General features: G+C 37.2%; 2 protein-coding genes across 3 annotated transcripts; both read right to left on the minus strand.

The window, feature by feature from the left end:
- Positions 1-8,886: 8,886 nt before the first annotated feature.
- eIF4B (eukaryotic translation initiation factor 4B) lies at positions 8,887-26,702 on the minus strand. 2 transcript variants are annotated; one of them, XM_064684868.1, is made up of 5 exons: positions 26,547-26,702; positions 25,029-26,192; positions 24,900-24,963; positions 9,735-9,858; positions 8,887-9,056 (listed from the first exon to the last, which is right to left on the minus strand). In XM_064684868.1, exons 1-5 carry the CDS (start codon positions 26,557-26,559, stop codon positions 9,003-9,005), a joined length of 1,419 nt encoding a protein of 472 aa, XP_064540938.1. In that variant the 5' UTR covers positions 26,560-26,702; the 3' UTR covers positions 8,887-9,002. The 2 variants fall into 2 exon arrangements, with proteins under 2 accessions (XP_064540938.1, XP_064540929.1); XM_064684859.1 differs by lacking the exon at positions 26,547-26,702 and adding an exon at positions 26,403-26,436.
- On the minus strand, positions 20,027-20,353 carry LOC135430270 (large ribosomal subunit protein P2-like). The gene has a single exon (XM_064684879.1). It carries the CDS (start codon positions 20,255-20,257, stop codon positions 20,042-20,044), a length of 216 nt encoding a protein of 71 aa, XP_064540949.1. The 5' UTR covers positions 20,258-20,353; the 3' UTR covers positions 20,027-20,041.
- Positions 26,703-27,117: the final 415 nt, after the last annotated feature.

Consider the following 27,117-nt stretch of genomic DNA (forward strand, 5'->3'; position numbering starts at 1 on the left):
TGCCATGCTATTCCAGCAGGGTGCTTCTTCTTAATCTCAACCGTAGGACAATTCTCGTTGTTGTCTTTCTCGATAAGTTGGTTGTTTGCGATATAGATTTTTTTTCTGCTAGGGCGTCTTCAATTCTCTGTTCCGGCTAGACCAACCAGAAATTATCGCCCTTATTCCTTTCGACGTGCACAACAGACTACTCTATGCACAATCCTTTTCGCGTGCTATGTAAAAATTACAATAGTTTGCTTCACGTTTTCTCTGCCGAACTTTCTCTACCCCTAATAAAATCGTTTCTTGCAGGATACCTTCGGGAAGTCACTCACCATTCCCGGCTATGAGCAGGGGCATGGCTTGCTGGACAGGCTGTAAATTTTCCCCCATCGGGTCGGTGATTTCCCATTACATCCCCAATACTATCTTTTTATCCTATCTACTTAACACTCTATATATCTAGCATACAGCTCGTTACTTTATTAACAATCGTCTTACTTTATTTTCTCCTATTTATGGTATTTTCTTAAATAATATAGCAAATTATGATTATTTTTAATTTTACTTAAGAATACTTTTTTCCTACTTACACCCTTCGTCTTAGATGTAGGCTCTTATAGCTTCGCTGTGAAAAGGGGCACAGCTGGCCGGACTGGCAAATAAAACACCTCCATCGGTCAGTGATGCTATTAGAAATTTGTGTTCTCTAACTAGGCTTTCATCATTTAATTTTCATAATTGTATATATAATGTATTGAATAATTAGGAAGACACTCGTTTTGTCGACCATTAACAAATAATAATTAAATGGAGCCCCCACTTCGGGGCAGTTTTATTTGACTTTTGGAAGGAAATCTTTGCGGCGCTTATGTAAATTAAAGCAACTCGTTCAGCTGTTTACATAAAGAAGCGGTACTTTTGCCACTCACATGTTACTGAAAACCGGTGGAACACCAATATGTGAAACTTGAAAATGTGACATTTCTTAAGCCCAGTAAAGAAAGGCTATGAGATTGTAAAGCACAATGATATTGGTAAAGTAATATCACACCTTACATAATTATAGCAATTATTATTTTGTCACTTATTATATTAAACTTATATTCAAAATATGTATCCACAAACTCAATTATGCTTTTATACCTTAAATTGAAAAACCAAACAGAAGAGAGCCAGAATGTATCGCCAGTAATAGAAATAGGCTAAAATCCATTGCCCACATTGTACACAGTCGGAGCAGCTTATGCATAAGCTGTAAACAAAGCAACGTAAGCAAAAGTGCAATAACTACATAACTTCTGGAAGGAAATCTGCGGCGCTTACGTAAATTAAATCATCTCGATCAGCCCTTTATTTAAAGAGGCGGTACTTTTGCCACTCACATGTTACCGAAAACCGGTGGAACACCAATATGTAAAACTTGAAAATGTGACATTTCTTAAGCCCAGTGGAGAAAGGCTATAAGATTGTAAAACACAATGACATTGGTAGAGTAATATCACACCTTACATAATTATAGCAATTATAATTTTGTCACTTATTATATTAAACTTATATTCAAAATATGTAACCACAAACTCAATTATGCTTTTATACCTAAAATTGAAAAAACAAACAAAAGAGAGCCAGAATGTATAGAAATCCATTGCCCACATTGTACCCAGTCGGACAAGCCTAAGCATAAGCTGTAAACATATAAACGTAAGCAAAAGTGCAATTACTACATAGCAACATAAGCAAGAATAAGCGCTTCTCGATCAATGCTGTAAACAAACAATCAATAACAAACTGTAGTTGGCTTAATTGTTGTAAACAAATAACCAATCACCAAATATTCTGCGCTTCATCGATTAAGTCCTAAACTGAACTTCAAATAAAGCTCCTCGCACGGAAATTACTTGCGTGATTATTAAAAAACTTTATTTCAGAGTTGACTTGATAGCCTTATTCCACTGTCCACATTTCTTACACATTTTAGAAAATGTGACATTTTTGAAAACTGTGTAAGAAATGTGGACAGTGGAGAAAGGGTATATAATGCGTACGTTTTTCCCATAAGAAATCACATTTTAAAATGTAACATTTTTGAAAAATGTGTAGATTCGACCCGAACAGTTCGTGTTTTTTACGATAATTTATTGAGTTTTCTATCGATGTTGTGAAAAATGTGAATGTGTTCATTACCATAAACAGCTGATATTGTAACGGAAGCAAGCGTTAACTTAAACATTTAAAGTTGGGCAAATCCCGCAAAAAGTCCATTAAATGGAGCCCCTACTTCGGGGCAGTTTTATTTGACTTTTGAAAGCAAATCGTTGCTGCGCTTATGTAAATTAAAGCAACTCGATCAGCTGTTTTTTTAAAGAAGAGGTACTTTTGCCACTCACTTATTACCGAAAACCGGTGGAACACCAATATGTAAAACTTGAAAATTTGTTATTTCTTAAGCCCAGTGGAGAAAGGTTATAAGATTGTAAAACACAATGACATTGGTAGACTAATATCACACCTTACATAATTATAGCAATTATAATTTTGTCACTTATTATATCAAAATTATATTCAAAGTATGTAACCACAAACTCAATTATGCTTTTATACCTAAAATTGAAAAAACAAACAAACAAAAGAGATCCAGAATGTATCACCAGTAATAGAAACAGGCTAAAATCCATTGCCCACATTGTACCCAGTCGGACCAGTCTAAGCATAGGCTGCAAACAAATAAACGTTAGCAAAAGTGCAATAACTACATAGCAACATAAGCAAGATTAAGCGTTTCTCGAGCAATGCTTTAAACAAACAATCAATAACAAACTGCAGTTGGCTTAATTGTTGTAAACAAATAACCAATCACCAAATATTCTGCGCTTCATCGATTAAGTCCTAAACTGAACTTCAAATAAAGCTCCTCGCACAGAAATTACTCGCGTGATTATTTAAAAACTTTATTTCAGAGTTGACCTTATAGCCTTATTCCACTGTCCACATGTCTTACACATTTTTAAAAATGTCACATTTTTGAAAACTGTGTAAGAAATGTGGACAGTGGGGAAAGACTATAAAATGAGTCCTGTACGTTTTTCCCATAAGAAAACACATTTGAAAAATGTGGCATTTTTGAAAAATGTGTAAATTCAGGCCGAACAGTTCTTGCTTTTTACGATAATTTATTGAGTTTTCTATCGATGTTGTGAAAAATGTGAATGTGTTCATTACCATAAACAGCTGATATTGCAACAAAGGCAAGCGGTAACGTTAAATTTTAATAATACCACAGTTTTTAACATTTAAAGTTGGCCAAATCCCGCAAAGAGTCCATTAAATGGAGCCCCTACTTCGGGGCAGTTTTATTTGACTTTTGAAAGGAAATCTTTGCGGCGCTTATGTAAATTAAAGCAACTCGATCAGCTGTTTATTTAAAGAAGCGGTACTTTTGCCACCCACATTTTACCGAAAACCGGTGCAACACTAATATGTGAAACTTGAAAATGTGACATTTCTTAAGCCCAGTGGAGAAAGGCTATAAGATTGTAAAACACAATGACATTGGTAGAGTAATATCACACCTTACATAATTATAGCAATTATAATTTTGTCACTTATTATATTAAACTTACATTCAAAATATGTAACCACAAACTCAATTATGCTTTTATACCTAAAATTGAAAAAACAAACAAAAGAGAGCCAGAATGTATCGCCAGTAATAGAAATAGGCTAAAATCCATTGCCCACATTGTACATAGTCGGAGCAGCTTATGCATAAGCTGTAAACAAAGAAACGTAAGCAAAAGTGCAATAACTACATAACTTCTGGAAGGAAATCTTTGCGGCGCTTACGTAAATTAAAGCATCTCGATCAGCCGTTTATTTAAAAATTTATAATTTTGTCACTTATTATATTAAACTTATATTCAAAATATGTAACCACAAACTCAATTATGCTTTTATACCTAAAATTAAAAAGAACAAACAAAAGAGAGCCAGAATGTATCGCCAGTAATAGAAATAGGCTAATATCCTTTGCCCACAATGTACCCAGTCGGACCAGCCTATTGATAAGCTGTTAACAAATAAACGTAAGTAAAAGTGCAATAACTACATAACTTCTGGAAGGAAATCTTTGCGGCGCTTACGTAAATTAAAGCATCTCGATCAGCCGTTTATTTAAAGATTATAATTTTATCACTTATTATATTAAACTTATATTCAAAATATGTAACCACAAACTCAATTATGCTTTTATACCTTAAATTGAAAAAACAAACAAAAGAGAGCCAGAATGTATCGCCAGTAATAGAAATAGGCTAAAATCCATTGCCCACATTGTACCCAGTCGGACAAGCCTAAGCATAAGCTGTAAACAAACAAACGTAAGCAAAAGTGCAATTACTACATAGCAACATAAGCAAGATTAAGCGCTTCTCGATCAATGCTGTAAACAAACAGTCAATAAAAAACTGCAGTTATCTTAATTGTTGTAAACAAATAACCAATCACCAAATATTCTGCGCACCATCGATTAAGTCCTAAACTGAACTTCAAATAAAGCTCCTCGCACAGAAATTACTTGCGTGATTATTTAAAAACTTTATTTCAGAGTTGACTTTTAGCCTTATTCCACTGTCCACGTTTCTTACACATTTTTGAAAATGTGACATTTTTGAAAATTCTAGAAGCTACATGTCAAGTTTGGTGACTCTAGCTCATATTATTTGCCGAGTGCAATAACTACATAGCAACATAAGCAAGAATGAGCGCTTCTCGATCAATGCTGCAAACAAATAATCAAGAACAAACTGCACTTAAGATTTTCTGCGCACCAGATTAAGCGCTTCTGGCTTAATTGTTGTAAACAAATAACCAATCACCAAATATTCTGCGCACCATTGATTAAGTCCTAAACTGAACTTCAAATAAAGCTCCTCGCACAGAAATTACTCGCGTGATTATTTAAAAACTTTATTTCAGAGTTGACCTTATAGCCTTATTCCACTGTCCACATTTCTTACACATTTTTGAAAATGTGACATTTTTGAAAACTGTGTAAGAAATGCGGACAGTGGAGAAAGGCTATAAAATGCGTCCTGTACGTTTTTCCCATAAGAAAACACATTTTAAAAATGTGGCATTTTTAAAAAATGTGTAAATTCGCCCCGAACAGTTCATGTTTTTTACGATAATTTATTGAGTTTTCTATCAATGTTGTGAAAAATGTGAATGTGTTCATTACCATAAACAGCTGATATTGCAACGAAGGCAAGCGGTGACTTTAAATTTTAATAATCCCACAGTTTTTAACATTTAAAGTTGGCCAAATCCCGCAAAGAGTCCATTAAATGGAGCCCCTACTTCGGGGCAGTTTTATTTGATTTTTGGAAGGAAATCTTTGCGGCGCTTATGTAAATTAAAGCAACTCGATCAGCTGTTTATTTAAAGAAGCGGTACTTTTGCCACCCACATGTTACCGAAAACCGGTGGAACACTAATATGTGAAACTTGAAAATGTGACATTTCTTAAGCCCAGTGGAGAAAGGCTATAAGATTGTAAAACACAATGACATTGGTAGAGTAATATCACACCTTACATAATTATAGCAATTATAATTTTGTCACTTATTATATTAAACTTACATTCAAAATATGTAACCACAAACTCAATTATGCTTTTATACCTAAAATTGAAAAAACAAACAAAAGAGAGCCAGAATGTATCGCCAGTAATAGAAATAGGCTAAAATCCATTGCCCACATTGTACATAGTCGGAGCAGCTTATGCATAAGCTGTAAACAAAGAAACGTAAGCAAAAGTGCAATAACTACATAACTTCTGGAAGGAAATCTTTGCGGCGCTTACGTAAATTAAAGCATCTCGATCAGCCGTTTATTTAAAAATTTATAATTTTGTCACTTATTATATTAAACTTATATTCAAAATATGTAACCACAAACTCAATTATGCTTTTATACCTAAAATTGAAAAGAACAAACAAAAGAGAGCCAGAATGTATCGCCAGTAATAGAAATAGGCTAATATCCTTTGCCCACAATGTACCCAGTCGGACCAGCCTATTGATAAGCTGTTAACAAATAAACGTAAGTAAAAGTGCAATAACTACATAACTTCTGGAAGGAAATCTGCGGCGCTTACGTAAATTAAATCATCTCGATCAGCCCTTTATTTAAAGAGGCGGTACTTTTGCCACTCACATGTTACCGAAAACCGGTGGAACACCAATATGTAAAACTTGAAAATGTGACATTTCTTAAGCCCAGTGGAGAAAGGCTATAAGATTGTAAAGCACAATGATATTGGTAAAGTAATATCACACCTTACATAATTATAGCAATTATTATTTTGTCACTTATTATATTAAACTTATATTCAAAATATGTATCCACAAACTCAATTATGCTTTTATACCTTAAATTGAAAAACCAAACAGAAGAGAGCCAGAATGTATCGCCAGTAATAGAAATAGGCTAAAATCCATTGCCCACATTGTACACAGTCGGAGCAGCTTATGCATAAGCTGTAAACAAAGAAACGTAAGCAAACGTGCAATTACTACATAGCAACATAAGCAAGATTAGGCGCTTCTCGATCAATGCTGTAAACAAATAATCAATAAAAAACTGCAGTTGGCTTAATTGTTGTAAACAAATAACCAATCACCAAATATTCTGCGCACCATTGATTAAGTCCTCAACTGAACTTCAAATAAAGCTCCTCGCACAGAAATTACTCGCGTGATTATTTAAAAACTTTATTTCAGAGTTGACCTTATAGCCTTATTCCACTGTCCACATTTCTTACACATTTTTGAAAACTGTGTAAGAAATGCGGACAGTAGAGAAAGGCTATAAAATGCGTCCTGTACGTTTTTCCCATAAGAAAACACATTTTAAAAATGTGGCATTTTTAAAAAATGTGTAAATTCGCCCCGAACAGTTTTTTTTTTTACGATAATTTATTGAGTTTTCTATCGATGTTGTGAAAAATGTGAATGTGTTCATTACCATAAACTGCTGATGGAGCAACGAAGGCAAGCGGTAAATTTAAATTATAATTTAAAATTTTAATAATCCAATAGATTTTAACATTTAAAGATGGCCAAATCCCTCAAAAAGTCCATTAAATGAAGCCCCTACTTCGAGGTAGAGAAGAGGACGCGTCTGTTTGTAGATAAAACGCCTTTTTAAGTTCCAGGTAGTGGAGAATGACATCGTCGGATGCCAGGATGCTTCTTAATTTGCCGAAGGCAACTGAAACTAAGACTGCCGTTCATCAAGTGTTATGGGGACCCCTTTTGAACGTTGTTTACTTATTCTGACGTTTTTCCTTTTTAATAACATATATCGGTCAAAGGTTTAGCTATTGAGGCAGTCTTTTACGAAGCAACTGTAAGAACTAGCAAGTCCTAGAAAGTATCTTACTGCGAAAAGGTTTGAAAGTTGAACAAACTCCTTAATCGCTTTTACTTTGCCAGGGCTAGTTTTAGTGCCGCTCCTACACTATAAAACCTGTTCGACACGTTTTGAATAAGTGTGAATTTTCTTTGGAGACTCTCATGTTGGCGTTCTAGTCTTTTTAAATGTTCCGACTCATTCTTGGAAAATATTATAACATAATCGATGTCGACTTAACAAGTCTTGCTGATATGTTCTCGGAGTACATCACCGAATGTTCTCTTCCAAATACTTCCCCCGTCCCAATTATACATGGCAAACATATAATTATTAATTTCACGTCAAAATGATTTTCGACGGGGATAATGGTATTCAAGTTCAATATTAAAGCCCTCCCTGCTACCTTCCCTTAAAAAAACGGAAGCAGGGAAACTCCGCTTAAAATTCTTCGCGTTCTTTGACTGCTGTGTGCTCATAATGATAATCTTCCCTCTTTAGCTAAATGATTAACTCTCTGATGCCTCTGATCAGCTTGCCTATCTGTTTGATCTTTTTAAAGTACTTTAATAATTACTGGCTTGTGCGTAGGCGCGGCTTATACCCCCTAGCTGTATCCCTGTTAGCCTTCTTGCCGGTGAAAGTTGGTGTTGGCTCTACATATATATTTTCTACCCAGTTGTGACCGCGGAAGCACCCCTGTGTACGACCCTCTTTGTTCTTTTTAATGTATGGGCTTTTGCATTGCACTTTATTGTACCGGTAGTCGGTATGCTCGCCTTGTCTTTGATGCTGGCACTTATGAAGCGACTTTTTAGCTCTCTCCAAACTCCTCGTATAGTTTGACGCGAGAAGTCACCCGAACTGTGTCTGTCGTATAACCTTGCACTGAAAGTAAATCTTAGATGCACTCCTAGCTAGCCCTACTGAAAATGAAACGCGGAGTAAATTTCGGAGGTACGCCATCGAGTATTGCCGTTTGAGTAAGTCCCTGCGCTAAAAGTGAGTAAGTAACCGTAAATGTACCTAATATATACAATAAAGGTCTTCAAAAAGTTAAGCTCTTGGTTTTATCGTGCTTTGCGCATTCGTTTCATACGATAAATGTGTAAGCACCACAATCGGTTGGGCGGAAGGTGGAATGCAGCACGTTCGCGTCGGGATCCCCGCAAAAAAATATTACGGGCTGATCTGCAAACAGATTGCTTGACGCGTTTCAATGGACAATAGACCGTCTTGGCCGCATTTCCGCCGCTTTTGTGAAACTCTCGTTTGCATGTTTTTTATAATTGGATTATTATTTTATCACTGACACAAAGCTGATATGCATAGATATGTTTAGTATTAGTATTAGTATTATTATTAATCTTGTCAACATTTAAAAAGCCAAAAAGAATGTTTGAAAAATTTCTGATTTCTGAAGCATTATCAATTATTTGACCAACTACCAGTTCGAAAGCTTCATAAGAATCAGCAAATACTAGTACCCAATTTTGGTTCTATTTATTTTTTGATTTGTTTCAAAAATGATGATTTTATTTTTACTTGTAAAATGTGTTTGTTAATTTTTTCCATTTAATCATTTATTACAAAGAAAGAAATAGATTTTATTCGGATGATTCATCGTCAAGTCCAGAATATTTGTTGGAAGACTGCAAAATCTGAAAATAAATAATACAAAATAAAAATATAGCACAACATAATATATTAAGTAACGCAAAATATACATATATATTATATCATACAATATAATATATATTCTACATATGTAATATAATCTATATTTTTAAAGAAAGAAAGAAAAGATATCTTTACAATGAATGATATATGTTTGTATACTATTGAAGAAGCTACATGTCAAGTTTGGTGACTCTAGCTCTTATAACTTACAGGATTTGCTTAAAAACAGGATTTTCATATCGATTTGTATAGATTGCTTGGAAACGGGGCAAGTTATCGATTACCAGAAACAAACTAGTACTGTGCGGACACTAGGAGGACCTACATTAAAAACATACTATGCAAGTCTCTAGCTCTAATAGGTTCTTAGATCCTTGCGTTCAGACATACGGTTGGACGGACAGTCAGGCGGGCATGGCTAAATTGACTCGAATTTGATGATGGTCAAGAATATATATATACTTTATGACTGTTACATACAAATACAGCATACCCATTTAACCCATTTTAAATGGGTTCAGGAACAAAAAAATGTTATTTGGCAACAGATCTATTTTAACTGTTATCTATTGTATTCCTAATTTGAAAATTTGATTCACAAAATATTAATCAGATTGTTAATATGTGTATTTCAAAATTATTGTGTTTTTGGTACTTACTGGGTCACCCTGCAGAGGTGCATTCTTAGGCTGAAGACGATCATTTCGAGGATCTCGCTTATATTTATTATCCTCCCTAATTTTTCCTTCGTGGCTTTGAGTTTTTTCTCTTGCATTCTCAAATCTGAAAATAAATATTTTTTATTATTGTTTATAAGTCATTTATATAATGTTGTGAATGTTATGATAATTCCTACGATGATTATTTGACACTGTGACAGTGGTCACGCACATTTACTTTTTTCTGTTCAATAATAGTATCCCCTCAATAGATGTACATTCTAAATAAGTGTGCGTCGTATAGCGACTTGTTTTCTTTATGTTAAAAGATAACATTTTACTAAAATTGCATCTTAGCGGATCTGGATTTTTGACAATGCTCTGATTGTAGATGAGTCAACTATAACTGACTGTAAGATATACTGTACCAACTCTGAGCTGTGGTAATATACATGCCTAAATCCTACTATACTCAAATATAATGTCTTTAATATACATATTTTTTTTTTTTTTTTTTTTTTAACGCGAATCCCGATGCAACGTACTGCATCCCACCTCCCGCCCAACCGACCGAGGGGCGCAGTCGTGTAACGTACGACACGAAATGCAAAGTAAATATGAAAAAAAAATATTAAAGAAAAAGTCGATACAAACTACGAGTATGTGTACAAATACAATTACAAATAAAGATAGGACTATCTACTTGCTAAATAGTTTAGAATAGAAGACTTTATACGAGGAAGAGAAGCTTCCGAGCAGAATACTCTGTAATGCTTGTTATAGTCATCACAGAGAACCCTGAACGGTTCATGCAAGGCATAATTAGTTGAGCAAAATTGAAGCGATAAAGGTACAAAATTACGTGTTAGTCTAGTAGGGATAGAGAAATTTAATTGGCTAGTCAACACAGAAGAGTCGATTTCACCAGTAATTAATTTATGAATAAATATTACACCCAGCATGGTTCTACGATTAATTAAAGAAGGAAGGTTAATCAACAGAAGTCTACTGGAGTATGACGGTAACCGCACACGAGGATCCCAATTTAAACCACTAAGGGCAAACAACAAGAATTGTTTCTGAACGGATTCAATTCTGTCCTGATGGGTAGCATATTGTGGTGACCAGATACATGAGGCATACTCAAGAATAGGTCGTACCAAAGATATATAAAGTGTTTTTGTCGTGTACGGATCGTCAAACTCCTTCGACCATCGCTTGATGAAACCCATAACTATTCTGGCCTTATTGACCACGGTATTAACATGAGTGTCGAATTTAAGTTTATGATCAAGGATGACACCTAGATCATTAACTTCATTAGAAGTACTATTAACACGCTCAAGCGGTATGCTGTCAAGGTTGTAAGAAACCAATTGAGGAGGGCTTCTATAGAAGGTCATTACCTTACATTTAGAGCAGTTTAAGCTTAACAGGTTGGCTAGACACCAAGCCTGAAACGCATCAATGTCCGCTTGTAAGAGATAACATGATGCCATATCCTTATATGCAAGGCATAATTTTACATCATCAGCATACATTAATACTCGAGAGTGAGACAGTATCGAGGGAAGGTCATTGATGAAAAGAGTAAAGAGTAGCGGGCCAAGATGACTACCTTGAGGAACACCGGAAGTCACCAGAATACGTTTAGAGAATGAATTTCTGAAAAGAACCTTTTGGGTTCTGTCACGCAAATACTCTGAAATCCAGTTCAAAAGATTGACTGGGAAGCCGAGAAGGCTTAATTTATGAAGCAGCAAGGAATGGTTGACAGAGTCGAAAGCCTTACTGAAATCAGTATAGATGACGTCAGTCTGCTTTCTTTTCTTAAACCCATCAATTACAAACGAAGTAAACTCAAGAAGGTTAGTGGTTGTAGATCTGCGCTTCACGAACCCATGCTGGGAAGGTGAAATAATAGAACTACATAAATGCTGCAGTTGAGATGTTATAATTCTCTCAAAAGCTTTAGGTATAGCGGATAATTTGGAAATACCTCTATAGTTTTCGACATCGGACTTACTCCCTTTCTTATGGAGAGGGATAATATATGATTCCTTCCAGATGGTCGGAAAAGATGAAGTGTTTACGGACAATTCAAAAAGTTTTAAAACAGGTTTACATAATGCTGCAGCGCAGTATCTAAGCACGCAAGCAGGAACACCATCAGGGCCCGGTGAGTAAACCGGCTTGATAGTGTTAAGGTCGCTAAGAAGCGAACTTTCGGTAATAATGGGATTAAAGATGCAGTTTGACCTCTGTAACTGATAAGGATAAGGCTGATTTTTATTATACCTAGAGGAGGAGTAGGTAGTTTGAAAAAAGTTTGCGAACAGATCGGCTATGCCTGGATCAGTGTTCGCGCTCTCATCTGCAAACTTAACCGAAGAAGGCAAAGTAGATGTCTTTCGTTTAGAATTGACAAAGTTAAAAAATTGCTTAGGATTATGTGAAAATTGAAGGCGACAACGCCGAAGGTAATTCTTATAGCAAATGGAATTTTGGGTGGAAAAATTTGATCGGGCAACTGCATAGCGGGAGAAATCAGAGTGATTTCCCGATTTCTTAAACTTTTTATAACACCTCGACTTCACGTTTTTTAACCTCATCAGTTCCTTTGAGAACCAGGGAGGCCTATCAGGCCTCGCTGGGTAATCAAGAGGAACGCAGACATCAAAAATCGAGTACAAGGTGTCATAAAAAAGTTTCAAGGCAACATCAATGTCTGCACAATTGTACAGTTGGGACCAGTCGACTTGCAGAATAAGATCATTAAGCTTATGAAAATCAGCCTTTCTGAAACAACGCATACGTTCAGCTAATTCCGATTCCTTGATAGGGACTCGGGCTGATAAATCAATGACCATTTCCAGAGTTGGATGAAAAAGGTCTTCAGGAAGTGTAAGCGGATTGATCCTGTGCACAACACTGTTGAACGAATCCAACACGAAAATTAGATCAAGAGATCTGTTTCTTGAATTGCGCACACAATTAACCTGCCGTAAGGACATTTCATGTAGACCATCAATAAATTCGTTTGACGATGACGGCAACAGAAAGTTTGAGTCTGATGGCGATGACCACTCGACAACGGGAAGATTAAAGTCACCAAGAACTACTAAAAGGTCTCTATCAGAAAGTAGGGAGGAGATAGATTTAATAGCATTAAGATGGGTTTGATAGGTAGACAAATTAGATAGAGGAGGTAAATATGAACATGTAATAAAGATAGAAAGAGTACCAAATACAACTCGTACAGCCACCAACTCAATCTCTGAGATGGGAAGATCAATGCGTTCCGACGAAAGAGCAGACTCGACAGCTATGAGTACTCCTCCTCCGATACGGGAAGCTCGATCGCATCTGTAAGGGGTGTATTTGGAGGTAAAAATTGAAGAGTCTGAGATGTCCGGCTTCAGCCAGGTCTCAGTAAAAGCGATAATTTGAAAATTAAAAGCAAGAGAGTCTAAATACAGTTTAGCGAGTTTAGATTTAAGACCTCTAACATTCTGGTAGGCAAGCTCGAAAGATGGAATTAGTTTTTTGACGCAGCAACTAAAGTTGATGCGCCATTAGAAATAGGTGGTAATGAAATCGGAGTCCGATTTTTCTTTTTGGCCTTATATTCTTTTACTATTAAGTGCTCCGGCCAGAATTCTTTACAACAAATATCAGTAAATATTTCTGGCGGAACACTTATTTTAAAGGACGCAATATCCCTTTCATAAGCGAACTTAAATTTCTCCACCAGTATACCTGGGGCTTGAATTTTTGCCTGTATAAAGGCTTTTACATCATCTGATGAAAAGTGAGGGGCAAGCCTAGAAACAAAAATAAGTCTCTTCGGTGGAACACCGACTAGAGGTTTAGGTGCCACAGGTAGGACAGTGGGAACACTATTAACTATGGTACCTAAAACAGCCGGTAGTCCGGACGACGAGCCTTCTAGCGGCCGTTGTAAATTTAATTGTTGCTGTCGCCCTTTCGGAACACCCACGACAGCGGACGACACGGATAATTCGACTGGTTTTTCTCGTGCCGATGTCACACTTTTCGGGACAGAATCAGTGTCCACAGCAGACCTCACAGCTACCGGAGTAACAAACGAGATGAGCTGCTGTGTAATCGGTGTAGTAGGCTGCTGCATAGCAGTCGGAGGCTGAAGGGTATTAGGCAACGGCAGATCACAAGGAGTGGGCTTTTTAGGCCCCGGAGACTCATCTAACAGTTTAAGGCTATTAAATTGGGTGTCCAGGGCTGTGAGCTGATCGTTAAGTTTACGAAAACCAACAATCAGACCCCTAAAGCCACTCCTGGTCTGACGCATAAACGCCCGCATTTCACCATCAATCTCCCTACACGAGTCGCAACTATAGTGCAAACCATTTCGTTTGACAACAGCATCCCCCACAAGACCAGTGTAACCCGCACATTTAGAATGCACGACATTATCACACAGCCAACAAGGTATGCTGGATTGACTTGCCGTAATTGGCATTTGGCAAGTTTTTATAAAACAGACAATTTTATTACAACTGAAGTTTGGTGTTTTTAGCTCTTACTCTTACGATATATGCTCAAAAAAATGGCATCGCATATCGTAAAGCGTTTGACTATTGGGAAAATTTAAGATTTTCTCTACAAAGCTGAGCTCACCACATCTAGTGGTAGAGGATCGACATAATATTATGACAAACTATCCCAGAAACAGCTTACAAAGCATCATATCCTGTAAATTAACTATGCTGCTTACTGCAACTTAATGATCAAAAACTTCAGAGATCTCTTTAACCAAGCCGACGAAACTTAGTCGTGCAGCATATAAAACTGCCACAAGATAGAGCAAAAAATATTTATGTAGATACCGCAAGGGTATGGAATGTTCTGTCTAAATCTACACTCTACGATTTTTATCCAAGATAAAAACTCGTGAACAGGTTAGAAATAACTTGAAGTAATTTTCGGGTTGTACCTGATTTTCCTTAAAGGAAGTTTCTGTGCATTTTATTGTGCTATATACTATTCGTATATTTGCAAAAAAGTAGTAGAATTGTGGATTGAATTGGGGAAAAATAATTTCGAAATCGACTCATCGATTGCTTTGAAATCGGGGCAAGTTATCTATTATAGGGAACAAACTCGTTCTGGGCAGGCAATAGGCGGTGGAACGTTCAAAATTGTCTAGCTCTTATAGGTTACAGCGCCTTTAAATTGTTGTCTGTTTCTAATTGGAGTTTCAATTTGATTTTGGTGTCTCAACTCATGGTGCTCCTATTTGGTGTTGGGAGTGCTATGGCCTTGGAGCATAACATTGTCTCTTGGGGTGGTCCCTCTCGCAGATCTGAGGAGTCGGTTCATTGTATCCGGTTCTCCTTGCTGAGCCGGACTTTTCTGTCGTGGTCCTTTTACAATTCCGCCACTCGGGGTTCGTTGTAGTAGCCTGATTCTTTTACTGTCCAATAGTGACCGGAGCCAGTGGTCGGGCTGAAGCGTGGGAATGGCGTGATGGGTTTTCCGACATCGCATATCGACAATTTTATAAACCAAATAATGCTCTGCGGAGATATGCGTATGTCACAAGGCAAAATCACCAATTGCTTTTGTTGATTGGTATTCCTTGACCTGTGTGATACCAGGTCGACTATTAGGTGAAATCCGCTAGAAGGTGGACACCAGCGCCCCCGCCGTGAGTTCCTTCACGTGGTAACACATGCAAACGTACACTGCCGCCCTTCACACTAGGCGTGCAATATACAACCCGTGCCCACTGGCTTTCGGTCCTCAGCTTAGGGGCGAATTCAGCTGCCTTTTTACGGAGGCTTCCCGAGTCCGAGCAATATGGAGTGGAACAAGTTCCCTGGCATGGGTGTGGGGCGACGCCTTGGTCGGCCTCAGAGCCCCAACACTCTTGGACCCACCGCCCAATCGATTAAATGAAAAATGTATAATATAAAATTAAAGCTCTGCAGCCTAAATACTCCAAACTTTTCGCACACGGACGAGGACTTGCGACTGGGCTCCAACCAAAAGACGCCAGCAGCAAAGACAATATAAACACTAAAATGAGTAACGCCCATACATTTGAATGCGACGCAAAGTTTCTATCCTGGGCTTCGCACGTCATGCCTGCCGACGGCTGTTCGTTCAGACGAACGAATTGTCGCGGCTTGCTGATGCTGCTACGAGCAACGAAGTTAGTCGCCAGCCTGCCTTCAGCAAAGCTGGTCGATGGTGCTTTGCGTCGCTTCGTTTTCGAAGTACATTGAGCGAAAAAGTTTTAAACTTACGATCGACCAATAGTAATTTTGGATTATCCATGAAATGCATGCTTTATTGTAATGAACCATTACCTTAGATACTAACGATACATTTTACAGGATAATTGAATAAAATAATTTTCTTTTACAAATGGCATCTTGTGCAATAACTATGTTAAGAAAATAGCACACATAGTTTGATTTCACTTTTGTTTTTGGACAGTGTATGCTCGAGAGAAGTTCTTGTCTCAGTCAAGGGCGTGCAAGCACCTATGTTTGTATGTGTGAATTATGCATGCATGGCTACATCAAAATATGTATATATGTGTTGTTATTCACTGATCTGGCTTTGGCTGGCAAAGAAATAAATTTTGTTAGATTTCTAGCGCTGATCATGCATGACCTATCCCTAATTTGTATTCACATATGAATGCATGTTCTGTACTGAGGTTTTTAAAGTCGATGCAAATATTTATATAATTTCTTTAAATTAACTTATTAATTAAATTATTATTATTTTAAAGAAATAAAAAAAATTAAAATAAAAGTGCAAAATTTTTGTTTCTAAAGATTCATTAAATCAATTTTTTTTTTGTTTAAATTTTTTTTTCTTTGCCGGTCGAACTAGCTACCGACGTATTTAATTTACCCTATTTAATTACCCTATTTTTAAAAAACAGATTTTCTACGGAGCCATGTTTCGTATGTGAATACAAATGTGGGGTAGGTGCATGATCAGCGCTAGAAAACTAACAAAATGTATTTCTTTTCCAGCTAAAGTCAGAGCTGTGAGTAGCAACACATTCAAATATGCTTTTATGTACGTATATTCACACACATACAAACATAATTGCTTGCGCGGCCCTCATAGAGCCGAAGCTGAGAATACATTCTATTTTTAGCTTTTCGCTCTTTCGGCTGTTTGAGCGAAATGATACTGATTTTGTTCTCGTTCTCCATTTTTAAAAAAGCAAGCTGCATAGCAGCATTTTGTTGTATGGCGTTACTCATCTTAGTGTTTATATTGTCTTTGGTAGCAGTGTCGGTGTCTATGGAGAGTACTCTGTCTAGTACACCCAACCCATCACCAACTAATAGACCAACACCAAGCGCTCAGTCGAGTGCAATCAAACCAGTGGTAATTAGCGGTTCAGGCAATCAGGCGCCGTTTTTCCGGCGCAGGGAAAACGGAACCGGTCACAAAAACTGAGCGGAAGTGAACCTAAATGGGCAAGAGATCCATTGAGTGCCCAGCGATCAGTAACGCAGAAGAACACCAGGGGCTTCAATTAAGTTGCCAAAGATTGTCTGGCAATAACTTTAGAAACCACGCTCTCTGACCAGATGGAAGACAATGTCAGGGTTACCGGGTAATCAGGTGCGCGGATGAATGTTCGATTCTTTCTGGAAAACTGCATCGCCAAGATTAGCAATGACTGACAATGTAATTTTCTGATCACATACATTTTCTTATAGCATCAGCGAACAATGGTCATAACGATAAAAGGGTTCGGTGACTTGATGAATGAATCTCTATACGTGGTAGAAAACTGTTTGTCAAGACTGCCTGATTGGTAATCAACGCACAATCCAAACCATAAGAGCTAGGAAGCTGAAATTTTCACTAGCGTAACCTTATTTATTGGAGGTGAACGCTAAGACGGGGTTTTTATGAAATTGTATGAAAATTTGTTTGTTAATCATATAATCCGCCTCAAACTCATTTTCAGACACATTTGGAAAATGTAATTGAGGCGTGTTTCAAACTTTCCGCAAAATCTACCCTTTGATGATAAATGCCGGTCAAAGGTTGAATATGCGAAGTTTCTTAAGTGAAAAGTGTGAAACACGCCTCAATTGAAATTTCTAAAACTCTCTAAAAATGAGTTTGCTTATCTGCAAAGATTCATAAGAATATATTGGATGCTGCTGTTTCGCAAAATGAAGGACCAAGGATTTTTGAAATGAATACGTGTTTTTAGCGATTTTGGAAATTCCACCGCAACTATAGAAATGTAGCGGAACTGTTGCATGCAACTTTTTTGTTAACCATAGGATTGGCTACAAAATCATTATCAAAAATCTTTGTTGGTCGACGTTCGCATAAAACTCCTTACGGACTGCTGTTTCTCCAGTAAGCAGCGACAATTACCCTGCATAATAAGCAATTGCTAAGCGAGAATTTGACTACATGCTTAAGCAGGGCATTTGCAGTACAGGCAGCAGCCAAAACAAATGGCGGCCATGCGGCGCCAACAGTTCACTGAACCATATCATAAAGCTAGACAGGTATCTATTGCCGTATATTCATGATTTCTTTTACAAAGTCAATGACAACTCTATCTTCACGACAATTGATTTGGAACGAGCAAATCATCCGATACCAATTGCTTCGAAAGCAGCGAAGCCGAAATCGTTGTACCATTTGACCCATACGAATTTAATATGACTTTTGGGCTATGTATCGCAAGCTATCCATTTCAAATATTCATGGACCAAATATATTGTGATACGAACAACGTAATAGTCTACATTCTTCATCGCATCACAAAATGAAAAGGAGCAGCATATTAACGATTTTTTTGGCAGATTACGGCAACATGAACTACGCATAAACGCCTTAACATGCATCTTTCGTCAGCCAAATTTTTCTGGCATATCACGAACACCGGCATTACACTGGGCCGGATACAAGTAATTACAGCAGAACCCAGGCAAAACCACACCACGATTGATCAGTGAATATACAACTTCGTCGCAGAAACACTGTACAGAGTTGAAGCAACCTATTACGATGATCAAACAGCTTTTAAGAATCAAGCATTAAGTCAACGAGAAGACGTTGAATTGAAACAGCTCATTGAGAATTTACATTTACTGCAAATAAAACAAATCCAGCTTGACGACTTAAGGGAGTTGTAGTACTACGACATTTCATCAAAACGAATCCATCATGCACAGCTACCTTATGCAAGTTTCCAGTTAGATTTAAACGTATAACACGCAGGTAAGCGCACTACAGTGAAATTCATAACCGAACGTCTCGTCTGGAGAGACATGAAAAGAAACATACAATCCAATGTCAACAACAAAGCAGCGCTTTAAAAGTTCAACCTGCCTAAAAAATTCAAATATATCAACATTGATAAAATTGGCCCTTTGCTTCTGCCCAACAATTACAGGTACTATCTGGCGTGCATGCTCATGCTGGTCGATTGCAGTCTCAACAGCAGACATAAATGCAGAGACGGCAGCTAAAGTTCTATTGCATGGTTAGATCGCTTACTACAACATGCCTTATTTCATGACTATCGATTAAGGCAGACAGTTTAAGTCTTAATTGCTTGAGTTAACGGGATTCAAGTATCTGCGAACGGCAAACCACCAGCAAACCAACGGCATGATAGAAAGAATGCACAAGACGCTGAAGACCACCATCAAATACCACACTGCCTTCAACTGGATCGATAGCTTTCCTATTGTACTACTTGGCCTACGAGCAACAGGTAAAGAAGATCACAACGTCCGTCTACTGCAACCTTGCGAAGTGAATTCATCAAGCGTTCAACCATGTCCCAGCTGAGGCCTGTAAATACATCACACCACGCCACTACCAAAGTATTCTTGCAAAAGTATTCCGCTCTAAGACCTTACAAGGGACCATTTCCAGTTGCCAGTGACAACGAAAAACAATTTGTTATCGATATCAACCCCAAGCATAACACTCGCACTATCGACCCAGTTAAGGCAGCTTACTTAGAAGTAGTAGAGGCAAAATTATCTTCACCTGCAGCTAGCTTTAACAACCGAGAAATGAAGGACATCTTCGACACGCCGAAGATTTCGTATCTTTGTAGACAATTCCCTTTGGCAGATATGTGAGAAGAGTGAAGCCCGTAAATGCTGAGTTCGATGAAATATCTTCTACAACAGAATAGTTTGCCATATAAGAACCTAATTTTTGACGGAACGTTTTTTTTTTATATATATATGTACGTATTTTAAAGCGTAAATACTGCAGACTTTTATTTCATAGAAATAAACGTTTCAACTCTTTTTTTTTTGTCGTGAAATGTGTAACGTATAGAAGACATATCCGACCCCATAAAGTATCTCGCGACCCTCCTTGATCAGATCGTCAATGCTCTTGCCCTTGAGCTCCTTAATCACGCCCACCGAGCTGAGGATCTTCTCTAGATCGACATTGGCGGGGCTCTCTGGTCCACCGAGGACAGCCAACAGGTCTGCAGCCACGTAACGCATGTTTAAGTCTTAAGTTTTTGACACGAAACGTGAAGTGCACAGAAAAACACAACTTTCGCCTAGGAGACCTTTAAAAGTTCCTACGGCAACTATCTAATTTAGTGGTCTAGTGGTGAACAGATCTTTCATATATGTACGGAGCACAGTAAAACAAAAAAGTGTTCAATACAAGAACCTACTTTCGCTCGATTGTTTCTATGGTACCTATAACAAAGACAATATAAACACTAAGATGAGTAACGCCCATACATTTGCATGCGACGAAAAATTTCATGCCTGGCGTTTCATCTGGCGTTTGAGTTTTCGCACAACATGCCTGACGACTGCCTATTCGTTCTCCAAAAGCCAGACGAACGAATGCCGAAGTCGCGGTTTGATGATGCTGACCCGAGTCAGCCTGCCTTCAGCAAAGCTGGTCGATGGTGCTTTGCGTCGTTTTGTTCTCGAAGTACATTGAGCGAAACGTTTTAAGCCTACGATCGACGCAAAGTACTTCTGCTTTACCTATGTATGAAATGCATGCTTTATTCATATGATACATTACCCTAGATACTAACTATAAATTTTGCAGGAAAAACTAAGAATAAAATAATTTTATTACTAGGCGCAACTGGTGCAATTACTATGTTAAGAAAATATCACACATAGATTTATTTCACTTTTGTTTTTGGACAGTGTATGCTGGAGAGAAGTTCTTGTTCAGCCAATGGCGTGCCAGCACCTAAGTTTGTATGTGTGAATGAAGCATGCATAACTATATCAAAATATGTATAGGTATATTTGTTGTTATTCACTGCCTTGGATTTGGCTGGTGAAGAAATACATTTTGTTTTCTAGCGCTGATCATGCATGAACTATTGCAAATTTGTATTCACATATGAATGCCAGAACATCAAGAGCTGTGAATAACAACACATTCAAATATGCTGTTATGTATGTATACTAACACACATACAAACATAATTGCTTGCACGGCTCTCATAGAGCCGAAGCGCAATTTACATTCTATTTTTAGCTTTTCGCTCTTTCGGCTGTGAGAGCGCAGTTATACTGATTTTATTTTCGTTCTCAAATTTCAAAAAAGCAAGCTGCATAGTAGCATTGTGTTGTATGGCGTTACTCATCTTAGTGTTTATATTTTCTTTGCCTATATGATATAGTGGACCGACCCGACCGGTTTCGACATATGTACTGCTTACAGCAGAAAGGCGGACTTATGCAGAGTTTCAAGACGATAGTTTCACAACTGAGAGACTAGTTCGCATAGAAAGAGACATATGAACATGGCCATATCAACTCGGCTGTTGATGCTGATCTAAAATATATTTACTCTACGGGGTCGGAGATTTTTTCTTCCATACAAATGTCATGACCAATACAAATGGGTGGGGCGGGGAAAACGCGATTGACTTAATTGCACGCGGAAAAATTCGCGACGGAAAATGAGTAGTGTATAAACGAATAAGTTAATTTGTAAAAAATATTGAAATTTTTCAAAGAAAATTTTAAAGTAATCTCATGATCATGCGTTACTCTAAATAATACATAAAATATTTTTAAAATAATATTTGGGTGAGATTTGATCGAGAAAAAATATTGTCTTTAAATCAATATCAGTATTCTGAAATAAACCAGTAGCCTAGTTCCCCATTCAAAACAAGAGCATTTCAGTTGAATGCAGCTAACTGAAAAATTTATAACGTCATTGAGAATTCCTATTTATTCCTATTATTTTTATCGTAGTAGTAGTAGTAAATTATTCCAAATTTCGCCGTAAGTTTTGTGCGGAAATATAGATTTTCCACGCCCAAAATAGGCGTAACCATATTATCTAAAAAAAGTTATCTGAAGCGATACCTATGCATGTATGACTATGAGTATATATTTTAAATTTTTTTAATATCTGGAATTAAAAAGGGAGGAAAAATTTAATACGAGAATGACATTGCACAAAAAAACAATATACTCTTTTCACCCTGTGAAGGAGTATAATTAAATTTTGTGATAAAAAAAGTCGGTTGTTTTCGGAAATATTTCAAATCAAAGATTCTAACGAAAATCCTTCCAAATATTTCGACTCAATCCCATAATGCCTTAAGCCAAGCCCAAAATTGAAAAACATACTTATATTAGTGATTTTGTTTCGATTTTCGTTAGTTCTGATACCACTGGACTATGTTTTAAATACGGAATACTCGATTCTTATTCCAGGAATTGAAAATAGTAAAACGGGTACATTGAAGGAAGCATTTCTGACCCCATATAGTATATATATTCTTGATCAGCATCAATAGCCGGACCATCCGTATGTACGAACGTGTCGATCTCAGAACCTATAAGAGCTAGAGACTTGAAGTTTTGAACGTAAGTCCTCCTAGTGCGCGATTTCGGTATCGAAATTAGGTTTTAAGAGCTAGGATCTCTAAATTTGACATGTGTCTTTCAGAATAGTATATACAAATCAAGTATCTTCAATTTTATAGCTATCGCCAGCCCCCAAAAACAAATAATTAAAATAATGTTAACTTAGGCTACAGTATTAATGCTATTATCTTCCTGGGTATATATAATACTAGCGGGTATAACCCGGCCTTGCCCGCGGAACGTATGTTAAAAATCAACGTTGTCAAAAAGCCTTGAAAATGATTTTGAAACTTATCGGCCGATAAACAAACAACTTTCATACAAACGTTTTCCGCCACTTTACCAATGTTGCGAGTGGAATTTTCCAAATCGCTGAAACAAGTATTCATTATATTCTTTGAAAATAAGTTAGAAGCAAATCGGACACAACTTAAAACTTCGCACAAAAAATCTTCGCATTCACACACACGAAAAAGTTTGGATTCTGCAAAAAGTGCGAAACACGTCTCAGATGATTTTTCTTATAGATCTTTGGAAACGAATTTGAGCGCGAAACGTCACCCACCAAATCTTTGACCTCCATTTCCACCAAGGATGAATGGATTTTCTTAAAAGTTTGAAACACCCCTCAAATGAATTTGAACAAAGATCCTTGAAAATAAGTTTGAAGCCGATCGGATGGTAAACAACAAAGTTACATACAAACGTTTTTCGCGAATTTTCCACACATGCGGGTGGAATTTCCCGAAACCCCGTTTTAACGTGCACCTACATCACATAAGGTAACTACAGTGAAAATTTCAGTTTCCTAGCTCTTACGGTTTGGGCTGTGCGTTGATCACCAATCAGTCAATCAGTCAGTCAGTCAGTCAGTCAGTCAGGACAAACAGTTTTATATATAGAGATATATAAATTCTATAGCACAATAAAATCTTATGCTGACAATTTCATCAAAATCGGTTAAGAATCACAGAAGAATTATTATATTAAAGTGTGGTGTTATTATAAGAAAAAGTGTGGTTATATTGGCAGGTCACGTGTTTGAGTTAGCTAGCGCAAATTGCAAGAAATTCTGTATACAAGTGCTCACATAGAAGTTGTCAAACCGATCACGCATAGCATGGTAATAGATCAAGAACGTCTATGGATATTGTGCAGCAACACCAGAAGCTCAAGCTTCAGTAAGCGACAATGTTGCGGGCAAGCTCCGCGACGTAAGCAGTCATCTTGTGACATCGTGCTCGAGGCGCGGGGTCAGCTCTTTTAGGCCATAGGGCTAGCTTTGGTTATAAGAAATAATGTTCTCAGACTTTGGTTTATTGTTGAAAATAAATCACGTCGGTCATCGCCACACTACGTATAATCACTCATTTAGGCAACACTGCACGTTACAGGTTTAACCCATTTAGGAATTGCTTAATTTATATATCCTAGATCAGCATCAACATCCGAGTTGATATGGCCATGTCCGTCTGTCCGTCTCTATGCAAAGAAGTTTCTCAGTTATAAAGATACCGTCTTGAAGCTTCATCCGGTCCGTATTTCTGTTGCAGGCAGTACATATGTCGGAACCGGCTGGATCGGACCACTATAGCATATAGCTGCTATAGGAACAATCGGTCGAGAAAAAGGTTCTTGTATAGAAACACTTTTTTGTTTATCAAGAAATCTCGGCATTTATTACTTTCAATATGCTCCCCAGGTGTGTGCAAAATCTTATCAACATTGGACCACTACATCATATAGCTGCCATCGGAAAGATCGGTCGAATATTAAGTTCTTGTATGAGCAACTTTTTGATTTTTAAGAGAGGTAGAGGTAGACAAACGAGTTTCACTATTTTCACACACCTGCAAGACCTTGAGGCTACTGGCATGCCGAAGATATCATTGCTTAACTCTTAAGATTCAGGTTCTTCTACAAAGTAAGGAACCCGTAGTCAAAGAAGTCGTACAGTGTGTACAATAACAATTTTGTACTTAGTCATTTGGGCTAAATTCATTATTTCTTTGCAGTACGATACAATGCTTCCATGCTTAAGCTGTACAAAGCTCTTGATGCTCTAAGTCCTGTCGACTGTGAAAATACAAAAAATGTCTGCGCTAACCTCCACAATCGCAGACCAAAAACAAGTTAACTACTCTGCCTCATAAACGAACGATTTTATTATAAAAACAAAAAACAAACTGTTAGGGTTTATGACAATTTTACTACCATACTACCCCACTTTATAAAAAAAACGATATTTAAAAATTGACGCTAGCATGTAAATATTTACCTATCATTTCGTTCTCGTGCTTTATTCAATCTATTATAATCTGGATCTTCGCGACGTCGTTCACCTGAAAATAAGTGTTAATAATTATGTGCTACCTGTAATTTGTGAATTTATATAATGGTTTGTTACCCTGTAGGCCTGGACTAGCTTTTGTATCATCATTTGTAGAAAATTCCTGAGTACGGCGCCAGCTTATAGTTCCTGCATTGGCATTGTCACTATCATTTTTGTCAAGTTGAACTTCCGACAGTTTTTCATTAATAACCTCTTCGTCACAACGAACTTTCTCCTGTCGTCGAGTTTCTGCTAAACGTTCTTCGATCTCTAGTTCTCTTGTGGCGGTATCTACTGGTTTGGCCGATCCAAATACATTTAAAGGTGTACCACTTTGCTTAACATTGACTTTTGTATCGATTTCGTTAGCATGTTCGTTATCTGGTTTAGTTACTATTTCCGGTAATGGTAGCGTTCGAGGTTTTAAATTTAACTTTGGCCTTTCCTCAGAAGCTGCAGCATCCTCTCTTACATTAGAATCGTTTCTAATGCGATATTTCTCAGATGCTTGATCACGGTCCCTTCGCGGAGGCGAAAAGTCAGTAGATGGCTGCCTGCTATTGGTTCGCCATGAACCAGGAGCATTGTTTTCTTCTCTTTCTGTCAAAGATTTCCGTTCGCGATTAAAACTGCGATCGAACTGCGAAGTTCCAGAATATCCACCGAAACTACTTCCATTATTTTGACTATCTCGTCTCCAATTTACTGAATCCCGATTTTCACTTGAATTTCCAAAGCCCTCAAAACGGCGATTACCTTTTTGGCGATTTTGTTGATCATTTTCATTGGACAATTCAATGCGAATGCGACGCCCTTTAATTGACGGATCCGGTAAACTAAGCACGTTTATTAAGTCGTCCCTATTTTCTAATTCTACATAGCCAAATCCTCTAGACCGACCAGTTTCACCATCGTCCCGAGGCAGCCTTAATGAAGCTAGATTAATGGGCCCAAAGAAATCGTATATATCATCCTCACTGGCATCAAATGGTAAATTGTTAATATACGCAATAAAGGGTGGCTTATGAGGTATAGAATCATCATCAAATATCCTATTCGCTCTAGGTGCGGTGGGTAGCTGATAAACTAAAGGTAACGCGTGGCTTCCATCATCACTCTCATCGCCATCTAAATTTCGCACCTTTTTTGAAACTTGTGTAGTTCCCACCGGTGCATCACCATTGGAGAGAAATGATTGCAAAGAAATAACAGTGCCTTTATTCTTTTTCCCCTTCTTGCCTGAAGATAAACAAAATAAATAGAGGTTTATAGACCTTTTGCATTGTATTATATGATGTAAACTTTTTCTAAATTTAACACAAATATCGTTGATTTATAATGGTTTATGGAGAAGACATATCATATGTATCAAAATTCAATAAAATATAATGTATTTTAATATATTTTGAATATGAATATGAATTTTATATATGTATGCAAAATACGCACATTTATGTGAAGTGTACATTACGTGTCAAAATAAGCCACGAGGAAACTTTAGGTAAATAATATTTTGCTTTTAATTATTGTTCCACAACCGATTCTTTTATAAATTACTATAATGTATCAACTATGTCTAAGTTTAAATCAAACCTGCAGAAGCCATCTTGATGAAAAATCCAAACAAATTTAATTTTGAAGAGAAGTTATATGTGTAGCTATCTACAGACACATATCAATATTTTATGTAGTTATCGATTTCAAATGATCGACTCTGTCATAGTTATAAAATATTATAGACATGTTTCCACAGCAAGCATTTAAAAGTAATTAAATGAATTTCTCGGTTCAATAATTTATCGTTTTTCATCGTGTTATCGAAAAGAACTCAAGGGAGTTTAATATATGTACTTCTTATAGCCTTTCTCCACTGGGCTTAAAAATGTCACATTTTCAAGTTGTACATATTGGTGTTCCACCGGTTTTCGGTAACATGTGAGTGGGAAAAGTACTGTTTCTTTAAATAAACAGCTGATCGAGTTGCTTTAATTTACATAAGCGCCGCACAGATTTCCTTCCAAAAGTCAAATAATACGGCCCCGAAGTAGGAGCTCCGTTTAATTGACCCTTTGCGGGATTTGGCCAACTTTAAATGTTAAAAACTGTGGGATTATTAAAATTTAAAATTATAATTTAAAGTAACCGCTTGCCTTCGTTGCAATAT

The sequence above is a fragment of the Drosophila montana genome, unplaced genomic scaffold (assembly GCF_035044405.1).
Source record: "Drosophila montana isolate Dmon_TW-CO22-7 unplaced genomic scaffold, ASM3504440v1 contig_1449_1, whole genome shotgun sequence".
Taxonomy (NCBI): Eukaryota; Metazoa; Arthropoda; class Insecta; order Diptera; family Drosophilidae; genus Drosophila; species Drosophila montana.